This window comes from Giraffa tippelskirchi, chromosome 4 (assembly GCF_054371585.1).
Source record: "Giraffa tippelskirchi isolate mGirTip1 chromosome 4, T2T-mGirTip1v1.2.pri, whole genome shotgun sequence".
NCBI lineage: Eukaryota > Metazoa > Chordata > Mammalia > Artiodactyla > Giraffidae > Giraffa > Giraffa tippelskirchi.
The window spans coordinates 107,647,835-107,663,174 of NC_137278.1; the positions used below are offsets into that span (position 1 = coordinate 107,647,835).

The 15,340-nt window shown below is 42.2% G+C and overlaps 1 protein-coding gene across 41 annotated transcripts in view; it reads left to right on the plus strand.

Moving 5' to 3' along the window:
- Positions 1-15,340, plus strand: part of GLIPR1 (GLI pathogenesis related 1) — a 64,596-nt gene that overhangs the window by 22,425 nt on the left and 26,831 nt on the right. For 13 of the 41 annotated variants that reach the window (XR_014083685.1, XM_081596444.1, XM_081596445.1 and 10 more), the window contains 2 exons: positions 12,235-12,508; positions 13,323-13,568. Coding sequence is in view for 33 of the 41 variants with exons in the window: in XM_081596444.1 (XP_081452570.1) it covers positions 12,317-12,508; positions 13,323-13,568 (438 nt within the window). In the remaining 8 variants the exon portion in view is untranslated. Of the gene's footprint in view, positions 1-11,160; positions 11,588-12,234; positions 12,509-13,322; positions 13,569-15,340 lie in introns of those variants that run through there. The other 28 variants (XR_014083687.1, XM_081596429.1, XM_081596413.1 and 25 more) reach the window with 3 other exon arrangements.

Sequence of the window (15,340 nt, forward strand, 5' to 3'; positions counted from 1 at the left end):
ACATCAATGGAACAAAATAGAAAGCCCAGAGATAAACCCACGCACCTATGGACACCTTATCTTCGACAAAGGAGGCAAGAATATACAATGGAGAAAAGACAATCTGTTTAACAAGTGGTGCTGGGAAAACTGGTCAACCACTTGTAAAAGAATGAAACTAGAACACTTTCTAACACCATACACAAAAATAAACTCAAAATGGATTAAAGATCTAAACGTAAGACCAGAAACTATAAAACTCCTATGGGAAAACATAGGCAAAACACTCTCTGACATAAATCACAGCAGGATCCTCTATGACCCACCTCCCAGAATATTGGAAATAAAAGCAAAAATAAACAAATGGGACCTAATTAAAATTAAAAGCTTTTGCACAACAAAGGAACTTATAAGCAAGGTGAAAAGACAGCCTTCAGAATGGGAGAAAATAATAGCAAACGAAGCAACAGACAAACAATTAATCTCAAAAATATACAAGCAACTCCTGCAGCTCAATTTCAGAAAAATAAACGACCCAATCAAAAAATGGGCCAAAGAACTAAACAGACATTTCTCCAAAGAAGACATACAGATGGCTAACAAACACATGAAAAGATGCTCAACGTCACTCATTATTAGAGAAATGCAAATCGAAATCACAATGAGGTACCATTTCACACCAGTCAGAATGGCTGCTATCCAAAAGTCTACAAGCAATAAATGCTGGAGAGGGTGTGGAGAAAAGGGAACCCTCTTACACTGTTGGTGGGAACGCAAACTAGTACAGCCACTATGGAGAACAGTGTGGAGATTCCTTAAAAAACTGGAAATAGAACTGCCACATGACCCAGCAATCCCACTGCTGGGCATACACACCGAGAAAACCAGAATTGAAAGAGACAAGTGTACCCCAATGTTCATCGCAGCACTGTTTATAATAGCCAGGACATGGAAGCAACCTAGATGTCCATCAGCAGACGAATGGATGAGGAAGCTGTGGTACATATACACAATGGTATATTACTCAGCCATTAAAAAGAATACATTTGAATCAGTTCTAATGAGGTAGATGAAACTGGAGCCCATTATACAGAGTGAAGTAAGCCAGAAAGAAAAACACCAATACGGTATACTAATGCATATATATGGAATTTAGTAAATCGGTAAAGATAACCCTGTATGCGAGACATCAAAAGAGACACAGATATATAGAACAGTATTATGGACTCTATGGGAGAGGGCGAGGGCGGGATGATATGGGGGAATGGCATTGAAGCATGTAAATTATCATATGTGAAACAAATTGCCAGTCCAGGTTTGATGCATGATACAGGGTGCTCAGGGCTGGTGCACCGGGATGACCCGGAGGGATGGGATGGGGAGGGAGGTGGGAGGGAGGTTCTGGAAGGGGAACACATGTACACCCATGGCAGATTCATGTCAATGTATAGCAAAACCAATATAATATTGTAAAGTTAAAGAAATAGATAAATAAACTAATTTTTTAAAAAAAGAAATGTTCCCTAAGTATCTCTGATTTTCTTGAAGAGTTTAGTCTTTCCCATTCTATCGTTTTCCTCTATTTCTTTGCATTGTTCACTTAAGAAGACTTTCTTATCTGTCCTTGCTATTCTTTGGAACTCTGCATTCAGATGGGTATATCTTTCCTTTTCTCCTTTGCCATTTCCTTCTCTTTTCTCAGCTACTTGTAAGGCCTCCTCAGACAACCATTTTGCCGTTTTGCATTTCTTTTTCTTGGGGATGGTTTTGGTCCACGCCTCCTGTACAATGTCATGAACCTCTATCCATAGTTCTTCAGGCACTCTATCTATCAGATCTAATTCCTTGAATCTATTTAGTCGCTTCCACTGTATAATAGTAAGGGATTTGATTTAGGTCATACCTGAATGGTCTAGTGGTTTTCCCTACTTTCTTCAATTTAAGTCTGAATTTTGCAGTAAGGAGTTCATGATATGAGCCACAGTCAGTTCCTAGTCGTGTTTTTGTGACTGTGGCTCAGATCATGAACTCCTTATTGCAAAACAGAAAATGAACATGAACAAGCAGAAAAGAACCAACTGGGCAACATTTCGCCACATCCTGTTGCATAAGTTCCCCAACCCTGGGACTGAAAGGTTTTTGCTATGAGCCATGTGCAATGTCAGGATTCATGGCCTCCGGAGGAGAGGAATTCGATCCAGTGCCAGAGACAAGACTGGATTGCTCAGAGTTTATTGTGTAATAAAGTCTTTTTAAAGTATATAAGAGATAGAGAAAGCTTCTGACATAGACATCAGAAGGGGACAGAAAGAGTGCCCCCTTGCTAGTTTTTAGCAAGGAGTTACATAGCTATTAGAAAGCTTTTAAATTAGAGACAGGAAACGCCTCAAAACAGAGAGTTGCACCAGGCCCCTCACCCACAACATGCATTTTGAGATAGCACTGGCACAAGCTGAGTCAGCCTGGCCACAAAACAACTGACATGAATCTTAAAGAAAAGCCGATTCCCAAGCAAATACATAGTTCATTAATAGAGCTTAAGAAAACATTTCCATAAGAAAAACACAGTGGTTAACTCAAGGTTTGAGATAAAGTTCAGGTGGAACCAGGTGTCGCCATGACAACACAGGATTAGAAAAGAAAAGAAAACACCATCTGCCACTTGTAGTTCATTTCCTCCTGCAGCCTGGAGACCTCTGACTTCCCTACTGAAGCTATTAACACTCTCAGCATTTTGTCCAGAAAAACTGTTAAACTTCTTTTAGCAGATGTAAATTAGATATTATTTGCCCTGTTGGATTCACAGAAAGCGCTATTTTTCACCAATGATTGCACAAGGTCCTCCTTGCTGAATATCAGTGCATTTAGGGCATGATGATTTTAGAGCACCACAGGGGCTAAGCTAGTAACTTCTGAGTGTAGTATTTTCAAAGTTTGCATAACAGTATTGAAGTCTTTTTCCATTACTGTGAAAAGATTTTTAAGATTGCTTTTTCCAACTTACAGTCTTTAAAACTTGGGAATAAGACCCTCAGTGCTGAAAAGACCTTGAAATTGTGATACACGGCAGATACTCTGTGATTTCTCAGTATGTTTATGTGACACAACTTTATGAACAAAGTAACTTATGTTTATAATTTGGCTGGCATTTACGGTGCAGTATTTAGTCACAGAAGGACCCTGCCATCCAAATCCACATCATCCTGGCCATTTAGGTGAGAACTTTTATATATTTGGTTGTCACATAAAAAAGACAAGAGTGGTTTACAAACAAGGTTAGCATGTTGTGGTTGTTATTGTTGTTCAGTCAATAAGTCGTGTCTGACTTCTTGCAACCCCATGGACTGCAGTGCACTAGGCTTCCCTGTCCTTCACTATCTCTGAGCGTTTGCTCAAGTGAGTTGCTCAGCCATGTCCAACTCTTTGTGACCCCATGGACTATACAGTCCATGGAATTCTCCAGGCCAGAATACTGGAGTGGGTAGCTATTGCTTTCTCCAGGGGATCTTCCCAATCCAGGAATCAAACCCAGGTCTCCTGCATTGCAGGCAGATTCTTTGCTAGCTGAGCCACCAGGAAACTCTGAGTTCACTTAAACTCGTATTCACTGAGTTAATGATGCCATCCAACCATCTCATCCTCTGTCGCCCCATTCTCCTGCTGCCCTCAATTTTTCCCTGCATCAGGGTCTTTTCTGGTGAGTCGGCTCTTTACACCAGGTGACCAAAGTATTGGAGCTTCAGCATCAGCATTCTAATGAATATTCAGGACTGATTTCCTTTAGGATTGACTGGTTGATCTCCTTGCAGTCCGAGGACTCTCAAGAGTTTTCTCCAACACCACAGTTCACAAGCATCAATTCTTCAGTGCTCAACCTTTCTTATGGTCCAACTCTCACATCTATACATGATGACGGGAAAAACCAAAGCTTTGACTATACGAACCTTTGTCAGCAAAGTGATGTCTGGTTTTTAATACAGACATTTTATTATAGCTTTTCTTCAAAGAAGCAAACGTCTTTTCATTTCATGGCTGCAATCACCATCCACAGTGATTTTGGAGTTCAAGAAAATAAAGTTTGTCACTGTTTCCATTGTTTCCCCGTCTATTTGCCCTGAAATGATGGGGCCAGATGCCGTGATCTTAGTTTTTTGAATGCGTCTATGAGATCTAATTCCTTGAATCTATTCATCACCTCCACCGTATAATCATAAGGGATTTGATTTAGGTCATACCAGAATGGTCTAGCTGTTTTCCCTACTTTCTTCAGGTTAAGCCTGAATTTTGCATTAAGACGCTTATGATCTGAGCCACAATCAGCTCCCAGTCTTGTTTCACTGATTATATACAGGTTGTCCATCTTCAACTGCAAAGAATATAATCAATCTGATTTTGGTACTGACCATCTGGTGATGTCCATGTGTAGAGTCCTCTCTTGTGTTGTTGGAAGTGGGTGACCATTTTAAGTGGTGCTATAGAGTCCAAACACCCCAATTCTCCATGTGCTCCTGTCAATCTTTGAGACAGAAACAGAGAACAAAATAACTGATATAAGAGGTCCATAGTTTCGTTTTGGCAGCTATAAAGCTTATTTGTCACCTAACCAAGTAAGTTTAGATTTTTGATCCACCCAAATATAGTTTATGGTTTGGGGCAACTTTATCATGGGGACAGCTGCAGTAGCCCAAAGTGTACAAGGGGCTTTTTTTTTTTTTTTGGCAGTGCTGGGTCTTAGTTGTGACACACAAGGTCTTACACCTTCCTTGCAGAATGCAGGTCTTTTGTGGGAGGTGGGTGGGATCTAGTTCCCCATCCCAGGCCGCCTGCACTGAGTGCAGCCTTAGCCCTGGGCTACCAGTGAAGTTCAGCAGGTGACTTTTGAGACATCCAGGACATGTGGTGATTTGACAGACATTTGTGCCCAAATTTGAGCATTACTTTACTAGCGTGTGAGATGAGTGCAATTGTGCGGTAGTTTGAGCATTCTTTGGCATTGCCTTTCTTTGGGATTGGAATGAAAACTGACCTTTTCCAGTCCTGTGGCCACTGCTGAGTTTTCCAGATTTGCTGGCATATCGAGTGCAACACTTTCACAGCATCATCTTTCAGGATTTGACATAGCTCAACTGGGATTCCATCACCTCCACTAGCTTTGTTCGTAGTGATGCTTTCTAAGGCCCACTTGACTTCACATTCCAGGATGTCTGGCTCTAGGTGAGTGATCACACCATCATGATTATCTGGGTCATGAAGATCTTTTTTGTACAGTTCTGTGTATTCTTGCCACCTCTTCTTAATATCTTCTGCTTCTGTTAGGTCCATACCATTTCTGTCCTTTATCGAGCCCATCTTTGCATGAAATGTTCCCTTGGTATCTCTAATTTTCTTGAAGAGTTCTCTAGTCTTTCCCATTCTGTTGTTTTCCTCTATTTCTTTGCATTGGTCACTGAGGAATGCTTTCTTATATCTCCTTGCTATTCTTTGGAACTCTGCATTCAGATGGGAATATCTTTCCTTTCTCCTTCGCTTTTCACTTCTCTTCTTTTCCCAGCTATTTGTAAGGCCTCCTCAGACCCATTTCGCTTTTTTGCGTTTCTTTTCCATGGGGATGGTCTTGATCCCTGTCAGCAATACGTGAACTGTGAACTTCCAGATGTTCAAGCTGGTTTCAGAAAAGGCAGAAGAACCAGAGATCAAATTGCCAACATCCACTGGATCACCGAAAAAGCAAGAGAGTTCCAGAAAAACATCTATTTCTGCTTTATTGACTATGCCAAAGCCTTTGACTCTGTGGATCACAAGAAACTGTGGAAAATTCTGAAAGAGATGGGAATACCAGACCATCTGACCTGTCTCTTAAGAAACCTGTATGCAGGTCAGGAAGCAACAGTTAGAACTGGACATGGAACAACGGACTGGTTCCAAATAGGAAAAGGAGTACGTCAAGGCTGTATATTGTCACTCTGCTTATTTAACTTATATGCAGAGTACATCATGAGAAACGCTGGGCTGGAAGAAACACAAGCTGGAATCAAGATTGCCGGGAGAAATATCAATAACCTCAGATATGCGGATGACACCACCCTATGGCAGAAAGTGAAGAAGAACTAAAAAGCCTCTTGATGAAAGTGAAAAAGTTGGCTTAAAGCTCAACGTTCAGAAAACTAAGATCATGGCATCTGGTCCCATCACTTTATGGGAAATAGATGGGGAAACTGTGCAAACAGTGTCAAACTTTATTTTGGGGGGCTCCAAAATCACTGCTGATGGTGATTGCAGCCATGAAGTTAAAGGAGACTTACTCCTTGGAAGGAAATTTATGGCCAACCTAGATAGCATATTTAAAAGCAGAGACATTACTTTGCCAGCAAAGGTCCGTCTAGTCAAGGCTATGGTTTTTCCAATGGTCATGTATGGATGTGAGAGTTGGACAGTGAAGAAAGCTGAGCGCCGCAGAATTGATGCTTTTGAACTTTGGTGTTGGAGAAGACTCTTGAGAGTCCCTTGGACTGCAAGGAGATCCAGTCAATCCATCCTAAAGGAGATCAGTCCTGGGTGTTCATTGGAAGGACTGATGTTGAAGCTGAAACTCCAATACTTTGGCCACCTCATGCGAAGAGTTGACTCATTGGAAAAGACCCTGATGCTGGGAAGGATTGGGGGCAGGAGGAGAAGGGGACGACAGAGGATGAGATGGTTGGATGGCATCACTGACTCAATGGACATGGGTTTGGGAGACTCCAGGAGTTGGTGATGGACAGAGAGGCCTGGCGTGCAGCAATTCATGGGGTCGCAAAGAGTCAGACACGACTGAGCGACTGAACTGAACTGAACTGAGAGTCATTTACAATTTCCTTAAGAGATTCAAAGATTACACGCATGGAATCAAACCACAGTATTTGTTTTGCAATTTTGTCCTGGTAGGTTACCTAGGAAAGAGACAGTGTCATGTTTGTTTTCAAAGCAAACGGAAAGTTTTTCACCTATTATCTTTATCTGGGTAAGGGACAGTCTTTGGGCTTCTACAGAGTTTTTCTGGGGCCCAAATGACTCACCAAAGAGAGGCAGAGTGGTGGTTTTCTTGTGAGTATCATACCCAGCCACTCATCCACCTCTGTACTTGGCCCACTTTGTGTTCACATTAGCAGGAACAAAGACCAGTGGAGGTTATTTTGCACTCTCTGGGGGTTGACATAATCAATAGACTGATTAGTTCACGTGGCTAGGGTTTGGTAAATTGGCATAAGGTTTACCCCCTTATGAGAGGGTTAGTAAGAGCAAGACACAAGTTGAAAATGAGCCCACAGTGGGGACTTAGCGGACAAATAGGATAGAAAGAGAAAAGCGTTCTCCAGCTAAGCTTCTAATAAATGCTTAGTACATGTGGAGAAAGGATTCATTAATAAGAAAAGGTGGTTTTCTGTTGTTTTTTCTTTTTCGTGTGTGTATACAGGGAGTCTTAAAGGCAGGAATGAGGAAATAAATGAAAGTGAGGTTTCTTGATGTGTGATCTTGGGAAAAGCTGTCCACTTCATGATGCTGACTACTTCTGGGACCTGGGAATTGGCCCTGGAGATCCTTAAAGTGACCTGGAGTATCTGTCTCCCCCAGGTGTCTTGAGAGGGATGTTCTAGGCCTGTTTTGGCATGGTTTGCATGAATCCAGGAGAGTTTTCCTTTGGGGAGCAGTGTAGGTGGTTCTTAATACCTCATAAGGTCCTTCCCATGGGGATAACACCACATGAGTTCTTCTAAAGACCTTGATGTACAGTTGATCTCCTGGTTGAAAGAAGGGCGAGACTTGTTGCCAGAGTCCTGCTCCAGCTGGTCCAGGGGTTCCCTCAGGATGGATGACATCGGCAAAGAGAAGAGAAGACACAGCGAGACTAGGCAGGTGTGAAGTAGCATCAGCGTCTCCTAGCTTTATTTTTCAAAGGGAGCTTTTATATCTTGAGTTGTACATAGAGGAAAATGTAAAATGTAGAGTCATGCCAAATCAGCTCAACAGGTCAGCAGTTTTTGACCTTCTTCGAAACCAGAATACCGTTTGTATACCTTAGTTACAAAAGTCTCATGTTGTTTACATCATCTTCTGGCCTGGAGGCCTGCTAACATCTCATGACTCGTTATTGATAAGGGTTAATCAGCCAGAACACTTTTTCTAAAGGTATTCTTGTATCAGGCACAGAACGTACCAGAGCTACATTTTTTAAAGAATACAGGCATGGTAGATTATGACAAGGAAAAGATTCATTAACTCAAGGTTTCAAAGTAAAACCTGTTTTGTGTAATCTAGTTTTGCCTTGAGCCTAACAGAAAAGAATGTGGTCCCATAAAGTCATGGTACAGCAAGCTGAAACAATGTAGCACAAAGGTCAGTTCTTTAGCAAAAATCACCAGCTAGATTAACAATTGTCTTAGTATTTATATAAGTCTCTAACTATTATACTTTTATTATACAGGCTAAGCATGTTAAGAGCAAAAACATAGCAAGTAAATATAGACCGAATAACAGTTTCATAAAGTAATATTTCTTATGTTTTCCAATAGGCTTTCTCCCCCACAAAGGGTTCTGTGCCCATTGGGACTTTTTGTGCATTCAGGCTCTCAATGCTGTTTATTGCTAAGGAGCAGTCATGTACATTGGCTCCAAAGGCACAGGCACATTTATCAAACAAGCTAATATGCTAGCAAGAGGAGTTTAGATTAAAATACTCTTTATCATGGATAATCTTATAGGGTGCCACCGTTAGGGGGGGCATGTCGATTAAAGTTTTAAATTGATCTGTTTGGGAAAAGATCAAGGAAGGCCTTCTGCCTAAGTCACAGAAATTAGGGAGCGGTCTATTATAGCAAGCATCAGAAAGATAGACATCATCTTCAAGGTGAGCGCTGAGGCAGCTTTTTTGAAATCTCTGAGGCCTGAGTTGCCTTGCTCATCAGGTCTTCTCCTCATGACCTTGTCATGGGTGGGATCTCATGAAGTGGCTCCCGGCAGCTTGTCAGTTGGCAGAAGTCAAACCCTGTGACCTGTTGGCTATATGTTTCAAGTACAATCATTCTTGAACATAGCTAATCATAACATCAGATTGTTCACTTAAGTTCCCATCAGCTTCTCTTAACCCAGAAGTGGAAGGTTTAGAGATGCCAATTGACATTGGGTATCCAGAGACCATTTGAAAAGGGTTCAGTCCATGTGCCCTATTTGGAGTATTCTAGCTCTTTAAAAGGGCCATCAGCACAGCTTTTGGCCATTAAAGTCCAGTTTCTTGATCATTTCTGAAGTTTTTTCTTGTCTAGATTTTTACATTCCACTTTCCTTGATGACTGAGGATGATATGGAGTATGAAATTTTAATGAGTACCTCAGAGTTTTTGCAAGCAAGTGGTTTATGTTTGTAAAATTAGTTCCTCGATCTTATTTAATCCATAAAGGAATGCCACAGTGAGGAATAACCTCAGTTTTGAATGTCTTTACCACATGTAAGTCAAATAGGATTCAGTCCATCCCTGAAACATGCAGACAGCAGCAAAATAGTGAGATTAGCCTAAAGCTAGGGGGAAACCCATAACATTTATTTGGAGTGTCCCAAAAGGGAAGTGGCCGTGGAGGATTTCCTGGGGTATCCCAGGAATTTCTCAGAAATGTGGGGAGGTTTACAAGGAGTGCACAGGGAAATAATTTGGTCAGAAATTTTATGGATGCTGAGGCAAAACCAACTTTCTTGTTCCTTATCTCTCCCCCCCCCCATCTGCATTTATCTCACTTGATGGGATATCAGTCAAAAGATGAAAGGAAAGGAGGCTACAGAAAGTCCATTTAGCCTGATGTATCCATCGGGTAATTTTTTGGCACCCTTTCGTGTTCATTTGTCTTCTTCAGATTGTGGGACATTTGCTTAATGGTTGATAATATCAGTCAAGAATAAAAGAAAATGGGGACACTTTACACCCTCTCAGTTTCTATCCTGAGAGCTTTGTACTTTTCTCTAAAATAAATCCTATTCGCTTGCTACTGTGAAAAAAACAAAAGCAATGAACCTATGGTTGCTGTGGGGGAAGGGTCAGGGGAAGGGATAATTAGGGAGTTTGGGATGGACATGTACACACTGTTGTATTTAAAATGGATAACTAGCAAGGTCCTACTCTATAGCACAGGGAGCTTTGCTCAATGTCATGGATGGGAGGGGGGTTTGGGGGAGAATGAATACACAGCCAGGGCTTCCGCCAGGGCTTCCGCCATGGCTCAGTGGCAAAGCATCTGCCTGTCAACGTAGGAGACTTGCAGGAGACCCGGGTTCTATCCCTGGGTCAGGAAGATCCCCTGGAGGAGGAAATGGCAACCCATTCCAGTATTCTTGCCTGGAAAATTCCATGGACAGAGGAACTTGGCGGAACAGTCCACGGGGTGGCAAAGAGTTGGACACGACCAAGTGGCTGAGCACACATACCCTATATCTGAAGTAGGGACTTCAATTGTTCCGTGCGATTTAAATGGTCAAGTCCCTTTGCTGTCCACCTGAAATTATCACAACATTAATAGTTAATCAGCTATTACTCCAATATAAAATTAAAAGTTTTAAAAATAAAATATTTTTTAAATTGGGTAGAGAAGAAATAAGGGTGTCCATTTGGAGCTTGATGTTTAGCAACCCCTTTAGCCTGATCATTTTCTAAAGATTCAGCACTTCCTTGGTATGAGCTAAACCATGAACAGTAGCGGTTTTAGAAGGGAGATGATATCTTGTAATAAGGAAGCCATCGTATGGTCATTACCAGTAGGAGCGTAGCTACAGAGGTTAAGAATTCATGGGATTTCCAAATATGCCAAGAGGACGACTTGTCCAAAAGCACCTCTGAAGTCTGTGAACAGCGGCCATTTTCCCTTCTGCTAGGGTACAAGCTCCAGAAAGAGCTATGAGTCCAGCAGCCTGGGCTGATTGTTACTGTGGCTAAAGAAGAAGCCTCAGAAGTCTCAGAGGGGAAGCTCTGGCATCACCAATTAGTCTGTCTCCCCAGAAATCTCATTGGCAGGCACCATCACAAATAGAAGTCAGCCTGGGTTATCTAAAGGGGTGTCTGGGAGAGCAACTTGTGGCTTTGAGACCATTTCTGCAGCTGCAAAGCAATCACGTGGGATAGAGCAGGACTCCCCATCATCAGGGAGGGGTAGGGAAGTCACTGAATTCAAAAGTATTAGCAACAATGTGAGAGGAAGAAAGATCCAGCTCGTGAGTGATCTGTCATCCTGCGGAGAGGTGCTGCATCCTGTGAACTTGGAGAACAGCTGACTCCGCCTGGGGAGCATGGAGATGAATGGGGAGCCTGGCATATGAGTACTGGCTTTGTCAATCAAGGCAGCGGCTGCAGCCAGCGCATGTAAGCAAGAGGGCCCGCCTGATGCCCCAGGATCTGACTGCATGAGAAACAAGCTTGCGGATGTATCTGAGGGACCAACATTGTCCCAGCATGCCTGCGGCAGCCCCACTATTTTCATGACAATATACTGGGTTGGCCAAGAAGTTTTTTTGGCTTTTCCCATAATATCTTGCAGCGAAAGCTGAATGAACTTTTGGGCCAACAGTAGATGAACAGGATTATCAAAATAAGGTAAGCTAGGAATTTAGAGGGTGGACAAAGCTAATGTTGAAGTTTCAAAGGAGATTATTGCCTTCAAAGGGCCAGGAAATAGGCTCTGGACTGTTGTCTGGGGGGAAGAGCATACAGAGATTTAGTAAGGGCTGCAAAAGTAGGAATCCATTGGCAGCTGTAGTAGCCAGCTGCCTCTAAAAATTTACATAACTTTTGTTTTTTTTCATTTTGTGGGGGGAGGGAATCGACAAAATCAACTCAATCCCATCACATTCATCACTGTGAATGAATTCTAGGTCACGTGATGATGTTTACCAGATATTCTAACCACAGTGTGCTGATTTGACTTCAAAAAAAATATTTTTAAGTATTTTGCAAGACATTTAATGAAATAAGAGATATGTTTTTATTTCACCACCAGAACCTCTTTAAAAATTGACACTATTATTTCTGGAGATTCCAGGATTTCCTTTGGAAACATCCCCCAACTCAAATGAAAGTCTGATGTAGCCTCGTAAAAATCCATGTTGTAATAAGTGCTCTGTCACTGAGAATCCCCGAAAAGACAGGGTTAAGGGCACAAAATGATCCACAAACCATATATGGAGAAACCCTTTTCCTCAAACTTGTGATGAACTCATGTTTTGCTTTCCGTTTTCTTAAAGCTGAAGTCAGCTGTGCTTTGTAAATCTGACTCACACCCCCTCGCAACCTACAGTGCTTCTGGATTCCAGCCCCTGGGGCACCATGCCAGTCAGTCTGAGCACGCGAGTCACATTGGCTGTGACAGCCTGGATGCTCTCCGTGGTCTCCAGTTCTTCCTCTCCAGCAAATACTTTGCCAGATATCAAAAATGAAGATTTTATCAAAGACTGTGTCCGAATGCACAACAAGTTCCGATCAGCAGTGACTCCGGCAGCCAGTGATATGCTGTACATGGTAAGAAAACTTCAGTGCTCGTGGCGGAAGTCAGTCAAAAACAAGTAATGTGGATTAATCTTTGTGGTGAATCCTTGGTAACCCTGTGATAATTTTCTTCTGTGATGAAAGCGTGCAGTAATTTCACCACCTGTGATCAAAACAAGCCCAGTTTTGCTCTGCCTACTCAATTCTGGTTATAAGCAAGCTCAGCCAGTATGTTTTACTTCTCTTTTAGGGCACTTCCTTTCCTTGGGTCTCAGGTAGCATTTAGTTCTCTCTCTCTCTTTTTTTTTTTTTTTTTGGTCTGTTAATTTTTGTGAGGCTTTTTTGTTTCATTGTTCAACTTTTTTTTGTTATTGCTGGCAGAGTACTGACTTTCTCAGGAGGGCAGCAGGGGACCCAGGGGGAAGCTAGGATTTTAATCAGGCTTGAGTTTAAATCCTGGGTCTGTGGTTTTGGCCTGGTTTTTAACCTCTTGGAGCCTGTCAGTAGAGGGACAATTTGGGGTATGAAAATTGCAGAAAATATGTGAAACCAGCATATGTTATTTTGCAACATAGTTGGCCTTCAGTGAAATGTTGGTCTTTGTCACTCTCTTTGATTCTAAATTCCTTGATACCAGATTATCATGTCTCCCACGAACCCTAATGAAAACTTAAGAACTATAATACAACCTTCCACAAGTGGAGGATCTCCGTCTCTACAGTCCTTCTCCATTCCGGACTTGGCACCTGGCCTCCCATGCAAATTTCCACTTTGTTCACTCCGGTTACAGTGTTGTATAACAAGTTGCAGCCTTGACCCTCCTACTGTTTCCTATTTATTTTTGCAGACATGGGACCCACTACTAGCCCAGATTGCAAAAGCGTGGGCAAGCCATTGTGAGTTTGCACACAACACACAGTTGAAACCACCCTACAAGCTGCACCCAAATTTCACTTCATTGGGAGAAAACCTCTGGACTGGGTCTCTATCCATTTTTTCTGTGTCTTCAGCCATCACAGACTGGTACGATGAAGTTAAATACTATGACTTCAAGACTCAGAAATGCAACAAAGTCTGCGGCCATTACACTCAGGTAAGTATCTGACCTATATTCTCTAGAAACGGTCATCTCATGGGAGAGGGGAAAACTGGAATCTGGTGTGAAGAAAATAGAGGATATTAGTGTCCCTATGAATACGAGAGAGTAGGGATGACAGGCTACTTCAAAAGTAAATAAATGGAACAGAGTTCAATACCAGAGGAAATAGTGCTTGAAGAGTGTAGTGACATGGACAGATATTAAATGTGAGGCCCACTAATCTGGACAGCCTTTGATTAATTCTGATAACACCCTTCTGCCCGTGGTACTCTGTTCCATTGTGAACAATCAAAGGGCCTTATGAATGAGTAGATTTATTTTCAGGCCCAGATGGCACAGTGGTAAAAGAATGTGCTTGCCAATGCCGGAAACATAAGAGACGTGGATTCGATCCTTGGGTCGGGAAGATCCCCTGGAGGAGGAAATGGCAACCGGCTCCAGTTTTCTTGCCTCGAAAATTTCCATGGATACAGGAGCCTGATGGACTGCATACAGTCCATGGGGTCTCAGGGAGTCAGACACTACTGAACAACTAAGCGCATGTGAATGAGTCCTCTAGGAAGTTTGAGGCAGCTGTTCTGGGACTAAAAAAGTAGGAGAAGGAAGCCTCTCAGACAGAAACATCACCAAGAACTGACACTTCTGTATCCTCTTAGTTTTTCAAACATGGACTAAATATCTGTGATGTAAAGAGGAAGAAGAAGCCCCACAGTCCCAGCCTCAATGGAGAGACCAACATAAAAACTTGTACAGACAATCCTGTGGCTATCCTGCCCACAAATCTACAGTATAAGTCTCAATAGCTACATTCAGAGTCTCTCAATGAGATTTTTTTTTTTTTAACTCAAGCTGTTTTTGGCTTCCTAATCCTAACTCACATTTGCAGCATGATGGAAACAAATCCCTAGGAAGCATCTTCTGCAGTCTTTTTAATATACTGCCTACATATACTGGCTATATCTTGTTTATCTACTTTTATTTCCTGTCAGTCCTTGTCAAATAACTAAAGGCAGTGAACCTATGTATGACTGATTTTAATGTAGAAAAAAGCTGTTGAAATGATGAAAGGGAAAGTGGCTCAGTCGTGTCCAACTCTTTGTGACCTCATGGACTATACAGTCCATGGAATTTTCCAGGCCAGAATACTGGAGTGGGTAGCCTTTCCCTTCTCCAAGGGATCTTCCCAACCCAGGGATCAAACCCAGGTCTCCCGCATTGCAGGCAGATTCTTTAGCAGCTGAGCCACAAAGGGAAGCCCAAGAATACTGGAGTGGATAGCTTATCCCTTCTCTAGAGGATCTTCCTCAGATAAGAATCAAACCAGGGTCTCTTGCATTGCAGGTTGATTCTTTACCAACTGAGCTATCAGGGAAATAATGTCTGAGGGCAAAAGCATATCTAACAAGCCAGTTAACATGTAACAGTAGGTGTCTTTATTTTTTTATGTCAATATTTATTTGGCTGTGCTGGGTCTTAGTTGCAGTGCGTAGGATCTTCTATCTTCATTGCAGCATGCGAACTCTTATTTGTGGCATGTGGGATCTCTGACCAGGGATCAGGACCCCAACCTCCTGCGTTGGGAGCATGGAAACTTAGCCACTAGGCCACCAGGAAAGTCTGAAGGTGTTTTTAAAGGCAAAATGGTCATAGAAAAAAGTGTCAATATATTTCAGTCATAAAAAGATTCTGATTGCACTGGTCTCGTTTATAGGTGAAACACATTTGGCACAGTTACAGGCAATTGTTATGATGAAAGGGAAAGGGCT